General features: G+C 54.7%; 1 protein-coding gene and 4 non-coding genes across 5 annotated transcripts; all 5 read right to left on the bottom strand.

The window, feature by feature from the left end:
- Positions 1 to 9,826: 9,826 nt before the first annotated feature.
- RPL3 (ribosomal protein L3) lies at positions 9,827 to 16,468 on the bottom strand. Its single transcript, XM_012741692.2, has 10 exons — positions 16,370 to 16,468; positions 15,163 to 15,355; positions 14,207 to 14,375; positions 13,429 to 13,564; positions 12,351 to 12,537; positions 11,685 to 11,845; positions 11,084 to 11,185; positions 10,619 to 10,714; positions 10,163 to 10,282; positions 9,827 to 9,929 (listed from the first exon to the last, which is right to left on the bottom strand). Exons 1-10 carry the CDS (start codon positions 16,370 to 16,372, stop codon positions 9,885 to 9,887), a joined length of 1,212 nt encoding a protein of 403 aa, XP_012597146.1. The 5' UTR covers positions 16,373 to 16,468; the 3' UTR covers positions 9,827 to 9,884.
- On the bottom strand, positions 10,845 to 10,935 carry LOC142873625 (small nucleolar RNA U83B). The gene has a single exon (XR_012921618.1). It is a non-coding gene; the product is annotated as a small nucleolar RNA U83B (small nucleolar RNA).
- On the bottom strand, positions 12,217 to 12,309 carry LOC142873626 (small nucleolar RNA U83B). The gene has a single exon (XR_012921619.1). It is a non-coding gene; the product is annotated as a small nucleolar RNA U83B (small nucleolar RNA).
- LOC142873636 (small nucleolar RNA U82P) lies at positions 13,565 to 13,618 on the bottom strand. Its single transcript, XR_012921626.1, has one exon. It is a non-coding gene; the product is annotated as a small nucleolar RNA U82P (small nucleolar RNA).
- LOC142873598 (small nucleolar RNA SNORD43) lies at positions 15,818 to 15,881 on the bottom strand. The gene has a single exon (XR_012921594.1). It is a non-coding gene; the product is annotated as a small nucleolar RNA SNORD43 (small nucleolar RNA).
- Positions 16,469 to 21,350: the final 4,882 nt, after the last annotated feature.

The raw sequence follows: 21,350 nt of genomic DNA, 5'->3' as shown, positions 1-21,350 counted from the left end.
GAATGGCAGACAACCAGATCCAGGCTTCCAGAACCACAGTGCCTTTGACCTAGAAAATTCTAGAGCCGTACATTCTTACAACCAGAAAATTCTAGGAACATCAAACATTGGAACATTTTCCATTATAGTCCCAAGAACTCTTAGAACTGATTGATTTCGGGAATGTGGCATCTTGCAAACAGAGATCAGACCATGGAAACTGGGACGCAGGAAATTTTAGGAGCAGGACCTCTTGGAACCAGAAAATTCCCAAAAAACAATCCCACTGACCCAGAGGACAGGAGCCCCATGTTCTTCCTACCACCCAAGCTGGGGGACATTCACAGGCCCCTGCCTTGGGGGCTAACTCTGAGCCTGCACCTAAAACAGGGCAGGGGGCAAGGGAGAGGGGGAGAGGGGGCCTGGGAGGCTCCTTCCCCTTGGCCCGGAGAGCCCGAGAAGAGCAAGAACCGGTTGATGCCACAGGGTTTGGTGGCGGGTGTGTGGCCACTGGGGGTGGCAGGATCTTTCTCCTTCCTGGCGGGAGCTTGGAATTTTCTCCTGGCAGGAAAGGCCCGCCCTCCCAGCGTGGAAAACAATCCTTGGCATCTGGCCCCTGAGGAGTGCAAAGCCCTTGACAATCAAGCATTATTATCCTCCCTGCCCCACCCCCAGCCCAGTGCAGAAGGGAAACCAAGGCAGGCTCTAGGTCTAAATCAGGAATCTGAATCGGCCCCTGGCAGATTCCAGTCATCCCGACCCCGGAATGTGGAATGTCAGAGTGGGAGAGACACAGGGGCCAGGCGAGCCCCTGGCAGGGCAGGTGGGAGCTGGGACCAGAGAGGGTAGTGGTTTGTCCAAAGTCACCCAGCACAAGGCAAGGTCTCTTATCGCCTTTTCGCCTCCACCAAGGCTCCCTTCCAGAGCCCCTCTTCCAGGAAGCCTTCACAGATCGCCCTCCCGTCGGCCCCTGTGCACCCTGACCTTTCCCACTCCACTGAGCAGCATGTGCTAACTGCTCTGGCCTTGTTTTCTAAGTGTTTTGTGCAAAAGTGTCTCATTTTCCAGCCTATGCTATGACAGTATCTCCCTGTTGACAGTATCTCCCAGATAGGAGCCTTGGGCTGAGAACTCCGAGCCCCTGCTCAAACACCTCCCATGGCTCCCAGCTGCCCAAGGGACAAAGTCCAGCACAGCCTGGCACGCAGGTGAGGTGGGCCCTGTAGCTGCACTCCAGCCTCATCCCTTGGTCCCACTGGACATGGGCCTGCCGGAGTTTCTCAAACTCAAAGCCTCCGTCACCCACCTCTCTCCCTGCGGGCTTTGCCCTCCCTGCCCCATCCCTGCAGCCCCCTTCCCTCCTCCCTCTCCACTAGCCCCCCAGAGACCACCTTCCTGGGAGGAATCCCTGCCTGGGCGGGGTCTCCTTGGAGCCTTGGACCTGCCCTTCTCGCCCCCAGTCTCCGCTGCTGCCAGCTTCTCTGCCTCCACCCGGCGCCACCCCGAGGCAGGCTGGGCTCTCACTGGGCAGATCTCAGACTAATACCAGCTGTGAAAATTAGCTGAGGGCGACTGCTGGCCTCAGCTCCTCACACGTCTCCATTCATCAAATCCTAGCAGCAAGGACAGGAAGTGGCCTCTTGTCCCCATTTTTCAGATGGTGAGACTGAGGCACAGTGTGGTTGAACCTCTTCCTAACAATCACACGGTTAGTAGGTGGTGGAGCTGGACATGGGCCCCTGAAAGGCCGACGCCAGAGGTCACATGTCATCCTGTGGGTCCCGCTGCTCAGGGCAGGAACGGACAGGAGCACCAAGCCCCCAGCATGGGGACAGCCAGTCCCAGAACCAGACCACTGGGCCAGAGACCATCTAGCTCAACCCCCAAGGCCCTGAGGAGCCCCTCGTTCCAGAATCCACACCCCCCACCACACATACACGCGCGCGCACACAGACACACGCAGTCGCATGCACCCACACCCACAGACATGCAGACACACGCGGTCACACACAGACACAGACGGGCCCTTGGCCCCTGGGACCGGCGGCAGGAAGCACTCAGCTGCCCAAGCCTTTTTCACTTCAGCTTTTCCTAAATCTGCTTTGAGGAAGTTGCTGCCGCCTTGAAGTCCTCCCCTCTTTCTCACGTGCTCCAGACCACATCCCTTCTCTGGAGGCCTGCAGAACAGTGACCCAAATAAAGGGCCCTGCCCTGGCAGGAGTGGGGATGACACACGTGACAAACATGCATTCTGCCGCCGCCAGCAGGGGACAGTGCCTGGAGAAGAGAAAGGCAGAGCAGCGGGGGGCGGGAGCGCCGGGGCAGCTCTGCACGTTCCAGGGAAGAGCATTCCAGGAAGCGCGGAGAGCCCGTGCAAGGGCCCTGAGGCAGAGCCAGCCGCCTCCTTAGAGCAGGCAGCAGAGGCTGCGAGGCCGTGGCTGAGCACAGGGAGGTGAGGTCAGGGAGGGGCGCGGCCTGCGCCACTGTGGCGACCCGGGTTTTCAGTCTGCGCGCAGCAGGCTGCGGAGGGCGGGGGGCAGAGGCGGGATGCAGGCGAACGAGGGTTTTCACGGCTCACCCGGGCTGCTGGGCAGAGGGTGGGGGTGGGGCCCACACCAGAGGCAGGTGCGGCCCGGAGGCACGGGGCCAGGGGCTGCCCAGACCACCTGGGTGACCGTGGGCAAGTCCCCTCGTTCCTTCTTAAGTTTGCTTCTATGTGCCCTCAGCCACGTGTCTGTCAACAAAGGCCGGTTGACACCTGCTGTGTGCTCAGCACTGCGCTCGCGAGAACAGCAGGACACGCAGCCCGGGCTCACGGAGGAGGCCGCTGTCTGGCTAGGAAGGGGACACGGAGCCAAAAGCAGCAAACGTGAGGATGCGGCGACAGCCACGGTGCGGTGGACACAGCAAAGAAGCAGCGAACATCAGAGGCCTTGGCGAAGGCAAAGGCCCCTTCCGGGGGGAGGCGCCCTGAAAACCAAGAGGGGAGCTGGGGTGCCCCTGCAGAAAAGGGGGACCGGCAGAGGCAGGGAAAACCGCTGAGCCGCTGGCTCCCTCCCTCCGCCCCCAGGTAAGCGCCCCAGGGGTTCCTGTGCTCAGGCCAGTCTCCCCTCTGCGAGATGGGGTCCTCCCGGCGCCTGCCTCCACACCCCAGGACCGAGCTCCCCACGGCCGCCTGTCCCGCTGTGATGGGGAGCGATTGGGGTTCGGGGAAGGCCTCCCACAGCCCACTCCCGAATCTCTCCCCACGCACTTCCTGCCGTGCCTGGAGTCTCTCTATTACACTCATTCCTTGGAACTGTGAGTTCCCACCCTTCCGGAATCATCCTTTCCTATTCGGGTTAGCCCTGGGCAGGGGATTGCTCAGACTTCACAGCTCAGCTCAAGTCTCCCTCTTTCAGGAAGCCTTCCTGGATTGCAGCCCATGGAGCATCTCTCTCTCTCCACGCCCTCTCTCTCCCCTCACTCTGCACTGACCTTTGGCCTTTGGAGTCCCAGCCTTAAAACCAAAAGGGCCCTAAGATATCATCCCACCCAACCCTCCCCGAGCACTTGTGCTGCAGATGAGGAAACTGAGGCCCAAGCAGTCCTCACTATGAGTTCTCAGGAGAGGTGGCACGGGGCCAGCCAGGCCATCCCAGCACCCAGCCTGGTCACTGTCCATTGTGCCAGGCGGCCAGTGCACATTGGATTTACCGTTTGCATGTTTTAAGTGGATTGTGAGATACTTCACACATACCAAAGGAAACATGATCTCATGTGTCGCAGCGTCTCTCTGCGACTTGCCCCTTTTGCTCAGCTCTGGGAGGTCCCTCCCTGGGAGGCGCGTGCTCCCCAGCTCCTTGGTCGGCTGGGTGGAGCTCCCTGGGCCGAGAAGACCACATTTTCCGTAGGCACTTCACTCCTCTGTCCTAGTCCCTTCCTCCTCCTTTGCTAAGCACCTACTGTGTGCTGGGCCCTGCGGGGGCCACCAAGGTCGCTCTGAGACAGCACAGCTTACCGGGTGGGAGCGGGGCCCAAGGTGGGGCAGCAGCTTCCCGACCCCCGTCTGTGGCTGCAGGATCATCTCATTAGCCCAAGAAGCTGGAAATCTGAATTCCTCGTGAAAGCTCCCAACTTTTAAATGTTGGCTCCATTTAACTTTATGTTGCAACTCTGAGGACCAAACAAAACATAGCCACGGGCTGGTTCTGCCCTTGGATAAAGCCTCGAAGCAAGAATGGAGCTTTCGCTGGCTGTGCGACCCAGGCGGGTCGGCTTCCCTCTCTGAGCCCTGGTGGTGGGGTCTGTGAAATGGAAGTCACCTAGAAAGTAATGTCACCCCCTCCTGGGCCTGCCCTGGCTTGCGGCAGGCAGTCACGGATGGGGGCGTGGGCCGGAGCAAGGGTCAGCAAGGAGCATGGGTCGAGGAGCAGCTCGGCGCGTGCAGGAGCTCGTGCACTGCTCGGACGTCCCCGAGAGCCGTGTCCCGCAGCTGGGAAGACCCTGAGCCTGAAGTCAGTCCCCGCCGCTCCTCCCCACGCACCAGGCCAGGATGGCGGCGGGGACACCGGGCACAGGCCGGAGGCAGGACAGCCCTGGCAGTTCCGCAGGGCTGAGCGGGCAGACGGGGCCGGGATGGGAAGAGCCGGTGATGCCCCATGCGTGGTAGGTGCTTAGTCAGTGGTGTGGACACGCGAACGCAGGTGACCCTGGAACGTGGGTTCGAACCGCGCGGGTCCATTTACACACCTGTGCTCTTCCAGCCTGGCCTCCCCCGAGGCAGCAAGACCAACCCCTCCTCCCCCTCCTCTGCCCACTCAACACAAGGGGGACGAGGACGAAGGCGTTTACAACGGGTGGAGGTGGCCTCACAGATGGGTGGGGACGGCACGAGTCGTGGTGGCCTCAGAGCTGCCAGGCCAGTGTTTCCAGGCCCGGCCAGGGTTGGGAATGGCGCCATGCGTCAACGTCAAGGTGTGCTCAGGGGCACTGGTGTGCAGATGGGCTGTGTTTGGACTCCCCAGCTATCGACCGACCGGGGGTGACAGGGACGCCCTGCTTCCCCTTGAGGGAGCGTCTGCGATGAGGCTGAGTGCCTGCAGCGTGGCTCAGCAGCGGCAGCACCACGGTGACCACCACCAAGGTCCCTGCGGCACGCCCCGGGCTGAATGTCCAGGCTGTGGGCACACTGGCGGGAGGCAGACTTCAGGCCCCAGGGCAGAGCCTGCGGCGGGGCGGGCCGGGTGGTGGCCAGTGAGGGCGGGAGGCTGGGGGCGGCTATCTTTAGCGCCTTCCCTCATCGGGCTTGCCTCCGCCCGGCCAAGCAGGGCCTGGCAGGGAAGGGCCACTTCTTCACAGTCACGCGCGCCCGGTGCCCTGCAGGCCGGCCGGGGACCTGGCCGAGGGGGTGCTGGCTGTGGTGCCCGGCTCCTCCGCCCCCGCCCGCCTGCCGCCCCAGCCAGAAAGACAGCGGGGCCACTGTGGGCACCCGCCGCTGCGAAACGGCGTCCCTCCCCTTCCTCACCCCGCGCCTCCTGCGCCCTGCTCCGCACTCGGTGTCTGCGGCCTGGACGTGAGTCCCTGCCTCACCCCTCCCCAGTCAGTCCTGAGGGCTGCACTTAACCTCCCTGGCTCAGTTTCCTCCCTGTGCGAACAGCAGCGACTGAGACTCCACGGTGCGGCTGAGCGCGTTCTAGGCGTGTGAGGACTATGGCATTGGAGAAGCCTCCGAACCCATCTGTGAAATGGGAACAATGGTTGTAAGGATTAAGTAAGATAACTCTGAAAGAGTCTAGCATAAGGCTTGGCACACAGTAGGTGCTCAACAAATGAGCACCCCACTCCTCCCTTGAGCCAAAATATGCTTTTGAGTCCCTAGGGTCAGGGTGAAGAGATGCCTGGGTTCAAATCCCAGCCCCCTAGGTACATAGTGCGTGCCCTGGGCAAGTTACTTATCTTCTCTCAGCCTCAGTTTCTTATCTGTAAAATGGGGCAATAATAGAACCTGCCTTAAGGAGTGATCCTGAAGATTCCGAGTTTATGTACACAAAGTATCAGTGCCTGACACGGAGCAGGATACTCGCGGCATCACCACCTGCAGCTTGGCGCCGCCTCAAAGCAAATGTGAGCGCTGGGTATTGTGGGCCAGGGGCTGGTGAGGGCCCTGGAAGCTTCCTGGATGTTCCCTTCCTCCCTCACTCCAACTCTTAGCCAGTTTTACTTTCTATGGCTTTAGTTATCCGCAGTCCAAAAATATTACACGGAAAACTCCAGAAATAAACAATGCATAAGTTTTAGCGTGATGCAATCTCGAGCCGACATGTCTCATCCCTGGGTCCAGCATCTCCACCCTGTAGACACTGTCACCTGTCAGTCACTTCCCAGCCCTCCCGGTGATCAGACTGGGAAAACATAGCATTCGTAGGGTTGCGGACAATCTGCGGCTTCAGGCATCCACTGGGGGGCTCAGAAGGCGCCCCCACAGGTAAGGGGGCTGCTGCACTTTGCCGCCTCCGGTGAGCTGGGGTCAGCAGTGCAGCCCCGGCCTCTGCGCCTGCTCCTGCACGGGGAGGCGAAGCTGCTTGGGCTCCTGGGTGCGGGGCAGGAGGCTGTCGCAGGAGGGCCGTGTGCTGAGGGGCGGGCAGGCCTCGAGTGCCAGGCGGAGCGCAGGGCACTGCACGGAGAGCAGGGTGTGCTGCAGACGGAGGGAGGAGGCTGAGCTGTCGGCAGCGCGGGCTGGGCGCTCAGGGCAGGGGGGACCCAGGGCCGAGTGGCACAGTCCCCACCAGCACGGGCCATCAACGGGGATCTAGGGCCGAGAACGGTTAGGGGTGAGCTCACAGGGTGGCAGCCAGCCCCCACCCTCCCCTCGGCCAGCCCTAGGCGAGCTAGGCGAAGTCACTGGCTCTGTCGTGCCTTTTAAGGTGATGGTGGCTCCCACCACCACCTCCCTGTTCCCACTTGCTCAGAAATTCCCAGCAGGTATTTTTTCTTTTTTTTTGTCAGGAGGAATGGAATGAGACTCCTTGTTCTGTCACCGCAAGATTCCGGCGAGGCCTGTCTGGGGTTCTGGTGAGAGCAAAGCGTGACAGGAAGCACATGCCAACAGGCACCTGGAGAGGCACCCTCAGTGACATGCACGGGCACGGGCGGAGAGACAGAGACCAGCCGCCCCACCCACCGCAGGCCCTCAGAAATGCCGGGGACCCCTGCGGGCTCCCGCTCCAGTGAGGCAGGGACCTGCAGTAAGCACTTATTGAGCACCTACTATGAGCGTGGCTCTGTGCTAGGGAGGGGCAGGGTCCAGTAGGCAGCCAGGTGGGCACAGCCCACCTTCACAGAACCCCCCCCCATTGGGAGCTCCATCTGGGCCCAGAGCTTCCTTCCTACCCCAGGGCCTTTGCACCTGCTGCTGCCCTGCTTGGCTGTTCTCCCCAGAGAGTTTCATGGGCTGGATCCTCAACACCTTCAGGTCTCAAGGAAGCCTTCCTCCAACCCCCCACCCGACATCACTGTATGCCAGTGGCCTGTTTTATGTCCTCCCAGCAGCCAGCACTTCTAGTCTTGTTCCTCTGCTGTCTGCCCCTCCAGCTGGAATGAGGCTCCTGGAGAGAAGGGCCTTTGCGTTCACAACTGCTGCCCAGCACCTGCACTGCGCCAGTGTCCCCAGAGCAGGCACTGGAAGCTGACCCCACACCTGGGTGGCCGGCTCCAGGAGCTGCCCACAAAGCCGATCACCCATCCCAACAGCTACAGCCGCTCCACGCACCTGCTAGGAGCCGCTGCTCATAGCCTTCGCAACCACTGCACCTCCATTTCCTTCAAAGGACCAAGATATGATGGAGGTTGAGGCTGGGAACTATGCTGGGATGGGCCCAAGGCCACCCCACTGACCACAGGCAGGGCAGAGACAAGGAAGCCGGGATATGGGAGTGGCTACCAGCAAGGGACCAGCCCCCGTCAGGCAAGCCTGCCCAAGGGCTTTCTGTGCACTGGTGACACACATGGACAGGTGTGGGTGTGGTGCCTGCCTCCACTTGCAGCCTGCACGTGTGTGGCCCTGGATGCTTGCGTGTGGACACATACATATGTGCCTTTGTTCCTGGAGCCCACATCCCCACTCATCCTGGCCGTGCCCACACATGGGCACAGAGCCCGGGGCAGGTGCAAGGCCATTCCTACCCAGGCTGGGCAGGTAATGGGGCTCCAGGCCCAGCCCCAGCCTAAGCCACGGGTACAGGCTAAGAGGCTAAGGACAGCAGGGGGTAGGCTGGGCACCCCCACGCCAGCTCAGGGCCCACAGCAGGACTTGACCTGGGGAAATTGATGAGTCTCCCAAAGCCACCACCCAGGAGACCAGGTCTCATGCCTGGCTCTGTCACTAAATAAGGTACCTGATGGCCTTGCCTCAGTAGGTCCTCACCCCTCCACCTGTGCACCTGACTCTCAGGACTATGTGAAACACCCAGATGCTGGTGAGGAGGAAGGGGACTTGGGCCCTCCTCCAGGGCTGGCCCAGCCAGGTGCTGCTCTCACCCCCTGGCGGCTCCAGCCTGCAGTGCAGCTGCGGCCACCCAGGCCCAGGCCACAGGAGCCAGGGAGAGGCACCATGGAAGGGGGTTCTGCAGAAGCCAGAGTGGGCCTTGGGGCCTCCTCCCCCATGCCAAGTTCAGAAGCAGGTGGAGAAATGCTAAGTGAACACATGGGGTAGGTTCCCACTGCACACTCCACTAGCTTTTGATGACCATGGGACATTTTAAAACCTCACCTCGCTCATGCCCCATGCTCACAGGGAACCAGCTTGGGACAAGCCATCTCCCCAGTTGGTAATCTGGCATAGCACAATGCCCTGAGCCTGCAGATGCACCCTGTACTGAGGATTCTGTCCCCACCCCATACTGATGGGCAAGCTGAGACATGCAGGTGAACCCAGAGGACTCCTGGATGTGCCAGTCACTGTGTAGGCAGGGGGCAGTCAGCTATTCCAGCTGTGGGCTCTGCCCACACCTAGCTCAGTGTGGCTGAGGCAGAACACAGCATGCAGCCACAGCAGCACAAGGTCAAAGGCAGCAGCCAGAATCTGAGCCTCCAGGTAGGGCCCATGTTACAGCTTGGGTCACCTGGCTTCAGGGTAGGCCAGATCAGTCTTCCACCAGCCAGCCACTCACCAGAAGAGGGCCTGTCACACCCCCAGTGGGGAGTGGGGACTCTGCCAGCCCAAGCCCCAGAAGACTCCAGACCAAAACAGACACAGCCCCTTCAAAGGGCATGGGCTACTACTAGGTTGCCAAGGGGCTGAGCCTGGGCAGGCTGCTGCGGGCCCAGTGCCCCCCTGTGTAATGAGGCTGGGTGGACAAACTAAAGCCTTCCTCCAAGTCAGCACTCCAGGTGCTGCATAGGACTTCTGTATGGCATCAGCCTCTCCCAGACCTCGGCTACACAAGTTACAAAAGAACCTAGACAAGCCTTTACTGGAAGCCACCCCTGCATGGATTATACAAGTTCGATGAACTTTTCTGCACATGCAACAGACCCAGGGTCTGTCATGCCACGCTAATCACCCCCGCCAAAGGCGTCAGGGAACATCCAGTCCTCCTTGTCTTCCCCTCTCTACAGCTCTGGCATCACCCAAGCTGTGCAAACAGAACTGACTTCTCCGGCAGAGCTGCCTCGCCCAGGTGACAAACATTACACAAAGCCCCAGGCTGGCTTTCATCAGACCCAAGCTTAGCTCTTTACCTCCCTCCAGGCAGGTGGGGGTCAAAGTGCAGACCAAGTGCAGCTAAGGAGAGGAGAGCAGCAAAGGCCCCTCAGGCTACTGCCTGCCCCCCTACCGCTGCTTCCCTCCAGCAAAGTCAGAGGCAGATGTCACTGGAAAACAACTTTTATTGAGATCCCACCAGCTGTATAATCTGTTCCTGACATTAAGCTCCTTCTTCTTTGGCAATTCGGTCCTTCTTAAGTGGTCCCTGTAGGGAGAGATGCAGTAGGTAAGGTCAGGGGTAGACTAGGCAGGTGGACAGCATGGATACTGACACTCTAAAGGGGACCAAGATTCTGGGTCACTAAGGCATAGAGTTCTTTCGTAGGACCCAAGAGGCAGCCTAGCTGCTTCCTTCTGCACCAACACCACACAGAGCACCCAAAGCAGGCCGATGGAGCCACTCCAACCCCAATGAGGGAGCAAGCAGGAGGTGCTTACCATGAACGCCTTCTTCTCCTCCATAGTCTGGAACCGGCCATGGCCAAACTTGGAGGTGGTATCGATGAACTTAAGGTCAATTTTCTCCAGAGCCCGCCGTTTGGTCTGCACCAACAAGGACTGTGGGCCAAGAGGGGCAGTTAGTTACAATTATGAAAAGTGTCTGGGAAGTCACAGGATCAACTGAAGGCAAGAGTCCTCCCCCCACAACCATCGCCATCTCCTGGCCCAACTGTGTCCCTCCAGCCGGATGAGGACACACGTGAACAAAGCAAACAGCCCCACCAGGCCAAGCCGGGAATTTCCTCGTCTGGGACTTCAAAGCTTCCGTTAAAGCAGTACTCAAACCCCCCTTCCTCTGCACTTTCCTATCACTGTGTCCACGGACTTGTGATCCTCCTGGCCACAGGATCCCAGAGGGCCACACTCAACCAAACAGGAAGGGCACTGCCTCACCTTGCGGAGGGTGAGCACTCGCTTCTTGGTTCCCACCACACAACCTTTCAGCATCACAAAGTCATTAGTCACTTCACCGTAGTGGACAAAACCACCCTGAAATCAAACAAGGCCACAGGGTCAGCACAGACCAAGCAAGACAAACAGGGAATCATTCTGTGGAAATGACTCTTCAAACTTCAGGTCACCCAGCCCCCCACACCAGCCACCCCTGACCAGAGACAGGGCTGTTCTCAGAAGGAAGGCAACAAGGAATGGTTCCGCAGTCTGACTCGGGCGCTGTGCCCAGCGCATTCCAGGCCTCATCACTGAACAGCTATGCCTACGACCCACTTCTCCCCAGCAACCCGAAGCAGTGGGCTCACATTACACCATGCCACCACTGGGTGTTGTGCCCCAATAGCACCAGCCCCCTCAACCCCACAGAAGAGGCCTGGGGTGGCTTCAGGGGGCAGCATCACTCACCAGGGGGTTGATACTCTTGTCAGACAGGTCGTAGTCGGTAGAAGCATTGTTCTTGATCAGCTTGCCATCCTTGATAAGGTAGCCCTGGCCGATCTTATAGATCTGGACAAGGAGAAATTCGTAAGTAACCTGGAAAGGGGGGCAGGGAGCAGGCCCAGAGGGGCTGGTCCCCCAGGCAAGATAGGTTGGACGCAGGGTGACAAGACATTAAGGACAAAAAAAAAACCCACATGCCAGTAGGCTGGCCTACAAAGCACTCCAGTGGGGCACCTACAAACACAGCCCATGGTTTGGAAGGTGGCTGGACCCAAACTAAAGACCCTGCTGAACAAGGCAGCAGATGGATGGAAAACTCAAAAAACCTCCCTGGAGGCAGACCCAAAGAACAGACTCTCAGCCGCAGCCACACCAACGGCCAGCTCCACCAAGACGCCTTTAAGAGGGGCACTGTACAAATCACCCCAACACCCAAGAGCCAGAACAGACCCACGAGATATGGACAACTGAAGTCCATGATGCTCAGAAGCTGTACAACCAATGAAGCAACGACAGGGACAGCAACCACAGCCCCTCTCCCAGAGAACCACCCTCAGAACCTCACCTTCTTGTTGATCTCTGTGCGGTGATGGTAGCCTTTCTGGCCAGCCCGTGCCACAGAGAAAGCCACACGGGCAGGATGCCAGGCCCCGATACAGGCAACCTTCCGCAGCCCTCGGTGGGTCTTGCGGGGCAGTTTCTTGGTGTGCCAACGACTGGTAACCCCTGGAAAGGACACATGCCATTACTACACCTCAGGGCCTGGCACTTACCCACTCGCCCTTTTCTTGCTGTGAATGCTCAACTTCAATTCCATAAATAATTACTACCCAGCGACTGGGTAATCTAAGGGACAGACACGGTTATTCAATCTGCATTACCCCCATATCTCCTCTTGTATTTCCTGTCAAGTTGGACACCTGCCTAGATACACACGTAAATCCAGAGTCCTAAGTTCTAAATGTAGGCATAAGGACAGGCCATTTTAAGCTATCTGTTATGTCGATGTTCTCCCACTGGAAGCTCCCCTTTGTGTTTGGCAGGGGGTGCAGAGCAAGGGGCAGCCCCTGCTGCCCCACCTCAGCCACGTCCACAGGGCTGTTCTCAGAAGGCAGGCAACAGGAATGGTTCCGCAGTCTGACTCGGGGCACCGTGCCTAGCGCACATTCCAGGCCTCATTGCTGAACAGGTGGGCTGAGACCACAGCAACTGGAGCTGCTATGGAGCTCACCTTTGTAGCCTTTGCCCTTGGTCACCCCGATGACATCGATCATCTCGTCCTGCCCAAACACTTGGTTCACAGGGACCTGCTGCTCTAGCCTCTCCCGGGCCCAGTCCAGTTTCTCAGCCACGGTGCCTCCGTTCACCTGGATCTCCATCAGGTGGGCCTTCTTCTGGCGCAGAGGAAGCAGGCGCATCTAGGAGGACATGCACAGCTTAGATTCGAGCTTCCAGTGCTCCTGGCAGAGGCACTGAGGCTGGGGCTTGCGGTCTGGTATCAAAGCCATGACAACAGGAAAGCTTAACTCAAACAAGTCTTTCTGAAACACACACACCAAAAACTACCTTTGTTTTTGCCAATACCAGCAATTCAACTTTGGATTCTGGTACCTGAATCACAGTCAGGATGAGCCAGTGGGGCCCACACCAAGACATGCAACAAGCAGATCCCGGCCCCCACCAGCCCCCTGTTCAATCTCTACCCTGGCCACATTTCCTGTGAGGGTAGTACCAGTTTCCCCCTAGCTGCCCATGCTTGCTCTAGCAACAAGTCTGCTTTCGAGAACACAGAAGTCAAGAGGACAAGCCTTAAGGGTTAAATGAGGAAACGCACTTAGGGTCAAACCTTCCATTTAAAGGGTAGCCCAGCAACGTCCTCCAAGACTTTCAATAACAAAAACATACTACCATCTGTACTAATAAACAGTGGCCCCTAGCCACATGGGGCTGTATTGAGCACATGAAACAGCCAGAGGATTCTAAGCAGGCCAACATGGGGCTCCAACAGCTCACAGCAAGCCAGGTTTGAAAGAGCATCCAGCCAACATTTTAGGACTACTTTCAGCATGGCACTTCAATGTTTATCAGGAGTCACCAGTTGGATCAGCCAGTTGAATATTCCCCAAATAGAGTATGGTTTCCCTTGCCAAGAGCCAGGAAGGACACAGTGCCCTCTGCTGGCAAGCAAGAGGCCTATTCACAAATGCGGGGTACTGGACCCTCATATTCAAAACCTCACAGGGTAGGTCACCTCCAGGGAGGAAGTGGCAGGCAGTTATCCCCACCCTTGGCAGCATGGTGGTGCTTACCTGGGTGTGGGCGATGATGCGAATGACTTGGCAGTACTTCTTCATGCTGCTGAAGTCCTTCTCCAGCTGCTTCTTGCCATCCTCATCCTGCCATTTCTTGCAGTACTTGGTGAAGGCCTTCTTCTTAGATTTATGCCTTCAGGAGCAGAGCAGAGTTGGGGAGGGGCCGGGTGCAGGCCTTCATCACCCCTCAGGAGGAGTGAGCGGAAGGCACATGGCACCACGTGGGGATGGGGCTCATTGCCGGCTTCTAAGGAGCCTTTTCCACCGGCAAGCGGAGCCTAGATGGAGCTCATCGGGCAGAGCCGAGAGGAGCTGAGCAGAGGTCCACAAGGTTAATTTAAGTCACAAATGTTCAAAACAGACAAATTCTCATTCTGAGGGTGCTTGAAAGCAGCTTTCTCTACCTTCGGGGAGGCACCATCCTCACAGTAAAGGTAATGGGAAATTCGAGCCAGGGCCCAAGGCCCTTGCCATCCTTTCTGGGCTGAATTATCCTGCTCATCTTTCCCAGTTTCTTGCTGAACTCAGCAAACAAGGTAATTACTGGATCCTAAGCCAACACCCAGCCTGGACACAAAATTAAGGCGTCAGCTCCAAGCTCAGAAACCCAATGACTGGGGGTCAAGGTCTGTCTTCAGGTAGTTTTATGCTCATGAGGAAATTAAACCTGAGAACTGAGCAGCAGCTCCTCCCCTGCTGCATAACTGAGAGGCCCTAGGGTGCTCCCTGCTCTCCAGCCCCTAACCCAGGGACTACAAGCCTGCTCCTCCCTTACCAGTTCTTGTAAAAGCGCCTTTTGCACTCATCGCTGATATGCTCAGCAAAGATGGTCTTAAAAGTCCGGAGGCCTCGAGGAGTTTCCACATAGCCCACAATGCCTACGACCACCATGGGCGGCGTCTCCACAATGGTCACAGCCTCCACGACTTCTTTCTTGTTCACCTCTGGGGGGAAAACAGGTAGACTTCAGTAGCCTGACAGGAGCCCCCTTAGGCCAGTTTGAGGGCAACCTGCTTTGGATGACAGGGAAACTTATGTGAAGCCCACACCAGCAGTCTGAATCCCAGAGCTGTCCTTACTACATACTTTTCCCTCTCCCTGCATCCACACCTGTCACCCTAAACCAAAAATACCATGACCCCCTTGCTCTGTATAGTCAGTACTTAATCAGAGAGAGAAAAATAAAAAACAAGACCTAGTCAGCCAAATACCAGTCTGGCTTCAGTTCTCTTCCTGTCAGATCTCTAAAGGCAGACAAATTTGTTATTTATCATGACAGTACAGAGTCCAGAGTATATAACAGGGCGAACTAATAAGCACTGAACTTGGCCTGGAATAGAAAATGCTGCCCAGTGTTACCATCTACCATGGCTCAGTGACAAGTGCTGCGGTTCTACTTAGTGATTTTTCCAGTTTTAACTTCACCAAAACCCATGTAAATGGGTATTATTCAAGCTTTTAAGTGATACTCGTGTGAATGAGGCATTTTCTATCCCAGTCTCTAATCACCCAAGCTAACATACTCCTCTATGCTGCGGCTCTTGGAAAATGTACTCATGTCATGCCCCTGACTTCAAAAATATTCCTCTGCCTAAAGCAAACAGTACCAGCCATCTGTAATCTGTGGATTAATCCTGAAGATTAATTCCCAATCAGAAGGATCCCGATAACCTACGTTTCCCCACTGTCAACTCCTATCCCCCCAACTTGGAGGATGCAGCCTGTACATACTTGATCCTGGCCTATCGACTTCCCGCACGATGTGGGTCATGCCAGCCTTGTATCCCAGGAAGGCTGTGAGGTGGACAGGCTTGGACGGATCATCCTTGGGGAAGCTCTTCACCTTCCCACGATGCCTGCTGCTGCGCTTCCGAGGCAAGAAGCCCAAGGACCCGTGTCTGGGAGCTGAGAACTTCCTGTGAGACTGGGAAGGAACAACCAGTATTAGCACCCAAAACCCTCCAGTTCAGTTCCCAGCTGCCTAGCTCTAAATGGTCTCAGCAATGCTGAATCTTAACCACACCTAAATCCAATAATGCTGGTAATAGGATTACATATCAAGTTCAATTTTCCCAGGATTGCACACATCCTGATGAGTGTATTAAAACTCAACAAAATGAGCTTAACTTTTATTCCAACTCATCTCGGTTTTTGAAAAAGTTAGCCATTTACTTTTTCACTCTAACATCAGACAAAAACATAGTAAGTAATAGCACTGAAAGCCACATAACAATTGGCTTCATTATATTAACAATCATCTATAATCCGACCACCAACAGCACTCATGGCTGGGACAAACGGTTGGGTAGTAATCGTACTAGACTCCTCCAGCTCTGGGACGGGAGAGCTAGACTAATACACGAAGGCCGCTAGAACTCGACAGAACCAAATCAGAACGTGACAATCAGCACAGTGTCTCTGTCCGCCCGTCAGTAAGTTCATCACCTGTGGTTTCTGCGAACCCCAGAAGCGTTTCGAGTTGCACCAACCGTCCCAGGTTCCAGAAGGGAGCCTCAACCCTCACCCTAAGTCTTCCCTCCCGCAAGATTCTTCAGCTCCCGGCTTGGTAAGAATGCCTAGGGCCCCACTCAAGGTCCTCCCGGCCCCGCATACTGCTCACGGGATCTTATCTCGATTACGGCTAAAATAGGTGAGGTTGTGACCCGGAAAAGTCCCGTGAATTTAAAGTGTCGGGCCCACAGGCCTGCTCCCACACCAAGGCCTCTCCGGCCGGATCTGCAGACCCAGGGCCCTCCACTCGCCCTTTTCCACAAGCCTCGCGAGTTTTCAGAAAAGAGACCTCACTGCGGCCCCCACCGTGTCTCCTACGCTCCTAGAGCAGATATCTGGCACTGGCGAAGGCGAGATGGCGACGATGCGCCGCGGATTCAGCCACGCCAACGCCGGGACCAAGAAGGAAGTCCATAACAATACGTACCATCCTGCCGCCAAATCACGCCGCTAGAGGCCGGCCGACTCTGGGCGCACGCTATATAAGACCAAGTCTGGCTCCACCCCTTCCGGCGTGCGAGCGCGCGCCCCCGGCGGACGCCGGGTCGGGGGTCACGCCCCGGGCGCGATTTCCGCGCACAGTCTTCCACGCCTAGCGTTCGTTCCGAACGGATCGTCAGCTTCAGAGACACAAATTAAAGACTCTACGGCGCGTCGTTGGGTTCAAACTTAGTGAAAAGTCGCGGATGCGCTGGTTAAGTATTTGGAGTGCAACAAATCTACGGCGTTCGGCAGCAGCCAAACTTAACAATGATGACGAAACATGGCCGCATGTCTTCCTGTGTGACATGTCATCACCTCTGGAATCGGAAAGACTGAAACCCCAAGTTTCCTGGCTCTCGACCTGGTTTTTCCAACTTGCCTCTTGATTTGGGGCACCCCTCCCTCAAGCCGTTTCTCGGCCATTGCTCTCAGCATCCAGCTGCAGTGTCCCGCGCTTAATTCAGAGAGTCTCTGAGTTGGCGAGGTGCGTCCCAAGGCTGCCAAACGGTCTCACGACCCAGGGTCGTGAATTTTTTATTTTTTTTTAATTTCAGGATTGTAGACATGGGATTATGGCCTGTATTGTCCCCTTTTTGCAGAGAACACTAAGCTTCTGGCCAAGATGTTACTTACTTAACAAAAGTATAATTAATGAAGGACAGCTCAAGTCTGTCTGACTCTACGTTGGGTTTTCACGACATAGACTTGGGGTCCAATAACCCCCTCATGGAACAAGGAGCTCTGGAGTCATGAGCAAAAAGAAATTCTTACTGAAAGCCTGCTGTGTGCCACGTACTGCACCAGGCCGCAGGAATACAAAGGGGAACAAGATGGCCACTCTCACAGACCAAATAAGACTACTAAAATTGCTACAGAGGTGGCTCAAGCCTGTAATCCTAGCACTCTGGGAAGCTGAGGCAGGAGGATCGCTTGAGTTCAGTAGTGCTTTGTCCAGAGGATCAGTCAGTAAGAGCTTGTGGCACAAGCACAGTCCCATGTCCCTGGGGTGGGAGCCTAGACACACAGCCCTTGGGTCATGAAGGCCCCCTGCCATCACCAGCTATCAGGGGATGCTGGCTGGGCAGGATTGTCTGGCAGCTCCTGCTCCTGCTCCCATGTGGCCTTGTGCCCTGGGCCTGCTGAACAGCTATAGGTCCCTGCTGGGGCCACAGGCAGAGATGACAAATACAGCCTCCCGTTGCCTGTCGGTGTCCAGGCTGGGCCTTTGCATCCTGTGGTGCAGCAGCCTACTGGTAGATGGGGGCTCACCCTCATCCTGGCCCGGAGACTGTACATGGAGGTGCTGCTGCCTGTTCAATGAGCCTTGTGGCAGCTGCTGACCATTGCGTGGGTCTGGAGCCTACATCTGTTCATTACCCTGATCCATGGAGCCTGCTGCTGCCTCCTGCAGGTCCTGCAGCACCTATGGTGGGAGGCCAGCCTGGCCCCTTTCTCCATGGCCCAGCGGGCCCACTGTAGCCTAGTCAACTTCTGCCATGAGAACAGCCAGGCTTTGGAGCTGCTGCTAGGGGCCATGCTGCAGCACATGGATGTGTCCCTGCTGGCCCGCTGCCTGGATAGCCTGTGAGTGGCCCAGGCCATGTGGAACAATGGGCTGCAGCCCCTAGAGTGGGCCAGGTTGTGCTGGGCAGCCTCTAAAGATCCGGATGCAGTCACCACCATCCTCCCAGCAAGCACTGAACCTTTCAGCCAGCACTTCCCTGGGCCTCTCTTGGCCACCCTGACTAGGTTCTTGCCAGCCTCCATTCAGACTGTGCCTAGGGTTGGGGACAAGGATGCCAGCAAGGGAGAAGGAAGCCATGGCTGTGGGGTCACCAACATACCCTTTAGCACCAGGCTCCAGACAAGCGACATGACCTTGAGATCTTCATCTAAGCAGGCCCTTGCCCAGCAGGTCGAGGCGACCTGTGTTCTCATCATTCTTCTGTATATCTATGCCACCACGTCTCTCTTGCAGATCTTAAAGTGCTCAACTGTGGGCTGGCCCCCAGTATGTCTCCTGCCTAGCCTTGTCAGCGAGAGATTGACTGGTGACAGATCTGTCCACTTAGGCCTTTACTGGGACAGGAGGCAAGGTGGGTGGTTCCCAGTATGTATGCCACATGCCCACAGGGGCTGAGCTCTGTCACTATTGTGTGTCCTTGGGGAGGTTCCTTCATCTTTCGCAGCCTCAATTCCCTTTTCTGTAGAATATAGATGATAGGACTCCAGGAAGAACAGATATATAAAAATGTACCATTTGTAAACTGTCAAGTGCTCATCCCTCTCTAATTGCCCTAAGAAAGAGTACGCAAGATCTCCCTTCTATTAAAGGACATAAAAGAGGCCCTGAATAAATAGAGGGACATCACTGATTCATGGATGGCCTGACTTAATGTCTTAAAAATGTCAAGTGTCTCCATATAAATCTATGAAGTCAGTAAGATTCCAGTCAAAATCCCAAGGGACTGTGGGGAGGTGGGAGTCATAAACTGATTGTAAAATGTATATGGAAAATTAAAGTTCTTGAAAAAGTAAGGCATTTTTTAAAACACAGAGCCAAGGTAGGGACTTGCTCTACCACATATTAAGGCATATTGCAAAATCACAGCAGTAAAAGCAATGTGGTAGTGGCAAAAAACACAAGCAGACAAATGGACTAGAAAGCAGAACCCATGGGCATGGGCTGCACATGGGCACCTAGAGCCCGAATGGGATGACATCACAAGTCAGTGGGAGAACATGAGCTATTTGGCAGAGAAGGTTGGAGAACTTGGCTCACTACATGAAGAAAGATAAACCTGGATCCTATAGAGGGTTGACAGTGCTCCCTAAAAGATACATCCGCCCAGAAACTGTGAAGGGGGGTGGCCCTATATAGAAAAAGGGTCTGTGCAGGTGTAATTAGGCTAAAGATTTCACTATTAGATCATCCTGGATGGGACAGGCCCTAAACACAATCATTATATGAAAAGTAAGGGCAGGAGAAATGGGCTACGTGAAAAGGGACACAGATTATCCATGTGGCTACAAGCCAAGGAGTGCCAAGGGTTGCTGGAGCCACCAGAAGTTGGGAAGGAGTTATGGAATGTGTTCTTCCTCAGAACCTCCAGGAAGAATCAACCTTGCCCTCACCTTCATTTTGGGGTTCTGGGCTCAAGCGATCCTCCTGCCTCGGATTAGCAGACTTCCTTATCTTAACTTAGGCATTCCTTCCTTCTGACTCCAAATTTCTAGACAAAGTTTAACTCTCTCAACCAATTGCCAGCCAAAGAACCTGTAAATACACCTATGACTTGTAAGCCCCCACTTTGAGATGTCTCTCCTTTTTGGGCCAAATTAATGTATAACTTCCATGTATTGACTTATGATTTTCCCTGCAATTCCTATCTCCCTGAAATGTATAAAACCAAACTGTAATCCAACCACCTTGGGATCACTTACTCAAGGCTTCTTTTGTTTGTGTATCCCTAAGCCGAGGTCACTCATGTTGCTCAGAATTATTAAATTATTTTACAGAGGTTTTCTTTCTGTTAACAATTGATGGCACTCAGGGAAGACTCAGGACCCACCAAAGGAGTAGCCCAAACTTGGTATCAGCACGGGCCCCCTTGACATCACCCTGACTCCAAGCTTCTCCTTGGGTAGAACTGGTAAGTCCTCCTGAGTCCTGGACCTCCCACTCTTGATTGGTGGTCCTTGGTTTATTTTGAGCTATCTGTTCTTTTCCTAAGAACTTGTTGTTTGTGATCCTAATTTTGATTTGGAGGTACATTCTAAAGTGTCTTCCCCATTACCTTTTCCTCCCAAAATGAATTTCTATTGACTTTTCTGTGCATTTGTATGAGAAACCGAACTGTCCTTTTCATTGACAATGATAGACTGAACTTCTCAGCACTGAACCCTAAACTATAGTTCAGTTCCTCCTTTAAAAAAGAAAAAAACACTGGGAAACAAATTCTCTAAAAATGAGTAAAGACAGGAAGAATGGCCCCTCCAGTTGGTTTTATGGTGCCTGCACTTGCACGTAGTTGTATAAATGGAAAGGCTCAAAGACATGCCAGGTTTAACTGAGCCAGCTGGTTACATATTATGGCCCATTCTTGTGTACACTTTTAGCTGATGGGAAAATTATATCAAGAAAAGTACATAACTCAAACGATCAACCTATAATTATAGAGTTAAAATATAGAATTTTCTAAGCTCTCTCTCTATATATTTTCTTTTCTGCCTACTTTGAATCTGTTGACCTTTTCTATTGATGTTGAGATAAACTCATTGTGTATGGTATTACTAATTCAGAGCTACTTGGAGATCTTGTTTTTCTATTATAGTTCAGCCAGTCCTAGCTAAAATGTAAACATTGAAAACTCATTTGAAACTGAAGGCAAAAAGGGCAAAAGAGGTTTTTTAAAATCAAACTTTCATGGAAACTGCTTTACCCAAAATTTTGGTCCATAGCCTTTATTACATTACCCATCGGGGCAACTAAAGTTTAGCCTTGTGAACAGGTCGCCATCTTATCAGGAATGTAATTTAGATCTGACCATCTTTCACAAACCAGTTTGTATTGATATCTCATGGCTACAGTTCTGAAGTAAAAACTATTGCATCTTTGTGTGTGTGTGTGTGTGTGTGTGTACATGTATTATGTTATATGTTGTGTCTATATGGGACCAAACTGATTTATAAATAAAGGAGTACTCATAAATTAATAAGCCCAAATGCTTTTAAGTTCAAGTGACTTTAGTAATTTTTGATAAATAAGACTAATTTGATATTGTTGGTTTAATGAAAACTGAATCTTCTGATTACACACAAGTGCATGCTGCTGGGACTCAGACACTAATACCCCTGGGTCTATTGCTCTTTGCCATGCTGAACTGAAGAAGAAACCTCAAGGCCTCTTTGATTTCCCCACCTCT

Source organism: Microcebus murinus, chromosome 10 (genome assembly GCF_040939455.1).
Source record: "Microcebus murinus isolate Inina chromosome 10, M.murinus_Inina_mat1.0, whole genome shotgun sequence".
In the NCBI taxonomy this organism is placed as follows: domain Eukaryota; kingdom Metazoa; phylum Chordata; class Mammalia; order Primates; family Cheirogaleidae; genus Microcebus; species Microcebus murinus.
This window is presented reverse-complemented; position numbering and strand designations above follow the sequence as displayed.

Coding starts and splice junctions, on each gene's coding strand:
- RPL3 (XM_012741692.2), bottom strand. Junction 13,565..14,206: donor AGGCGCTTTTACAAGAACTG/GTAAGGGAGGAG, acceptor CTGCTCCTGAAG/GCATAAATCTAAGAAGAAGG. Junction 10,283..10,618: donor GAGTGCTCACCCTCCGCAAG/GTGAGGCAGTGC, acceptor CTTGGCCCACAG/TCCTTGTTGGTGCAGACCAA.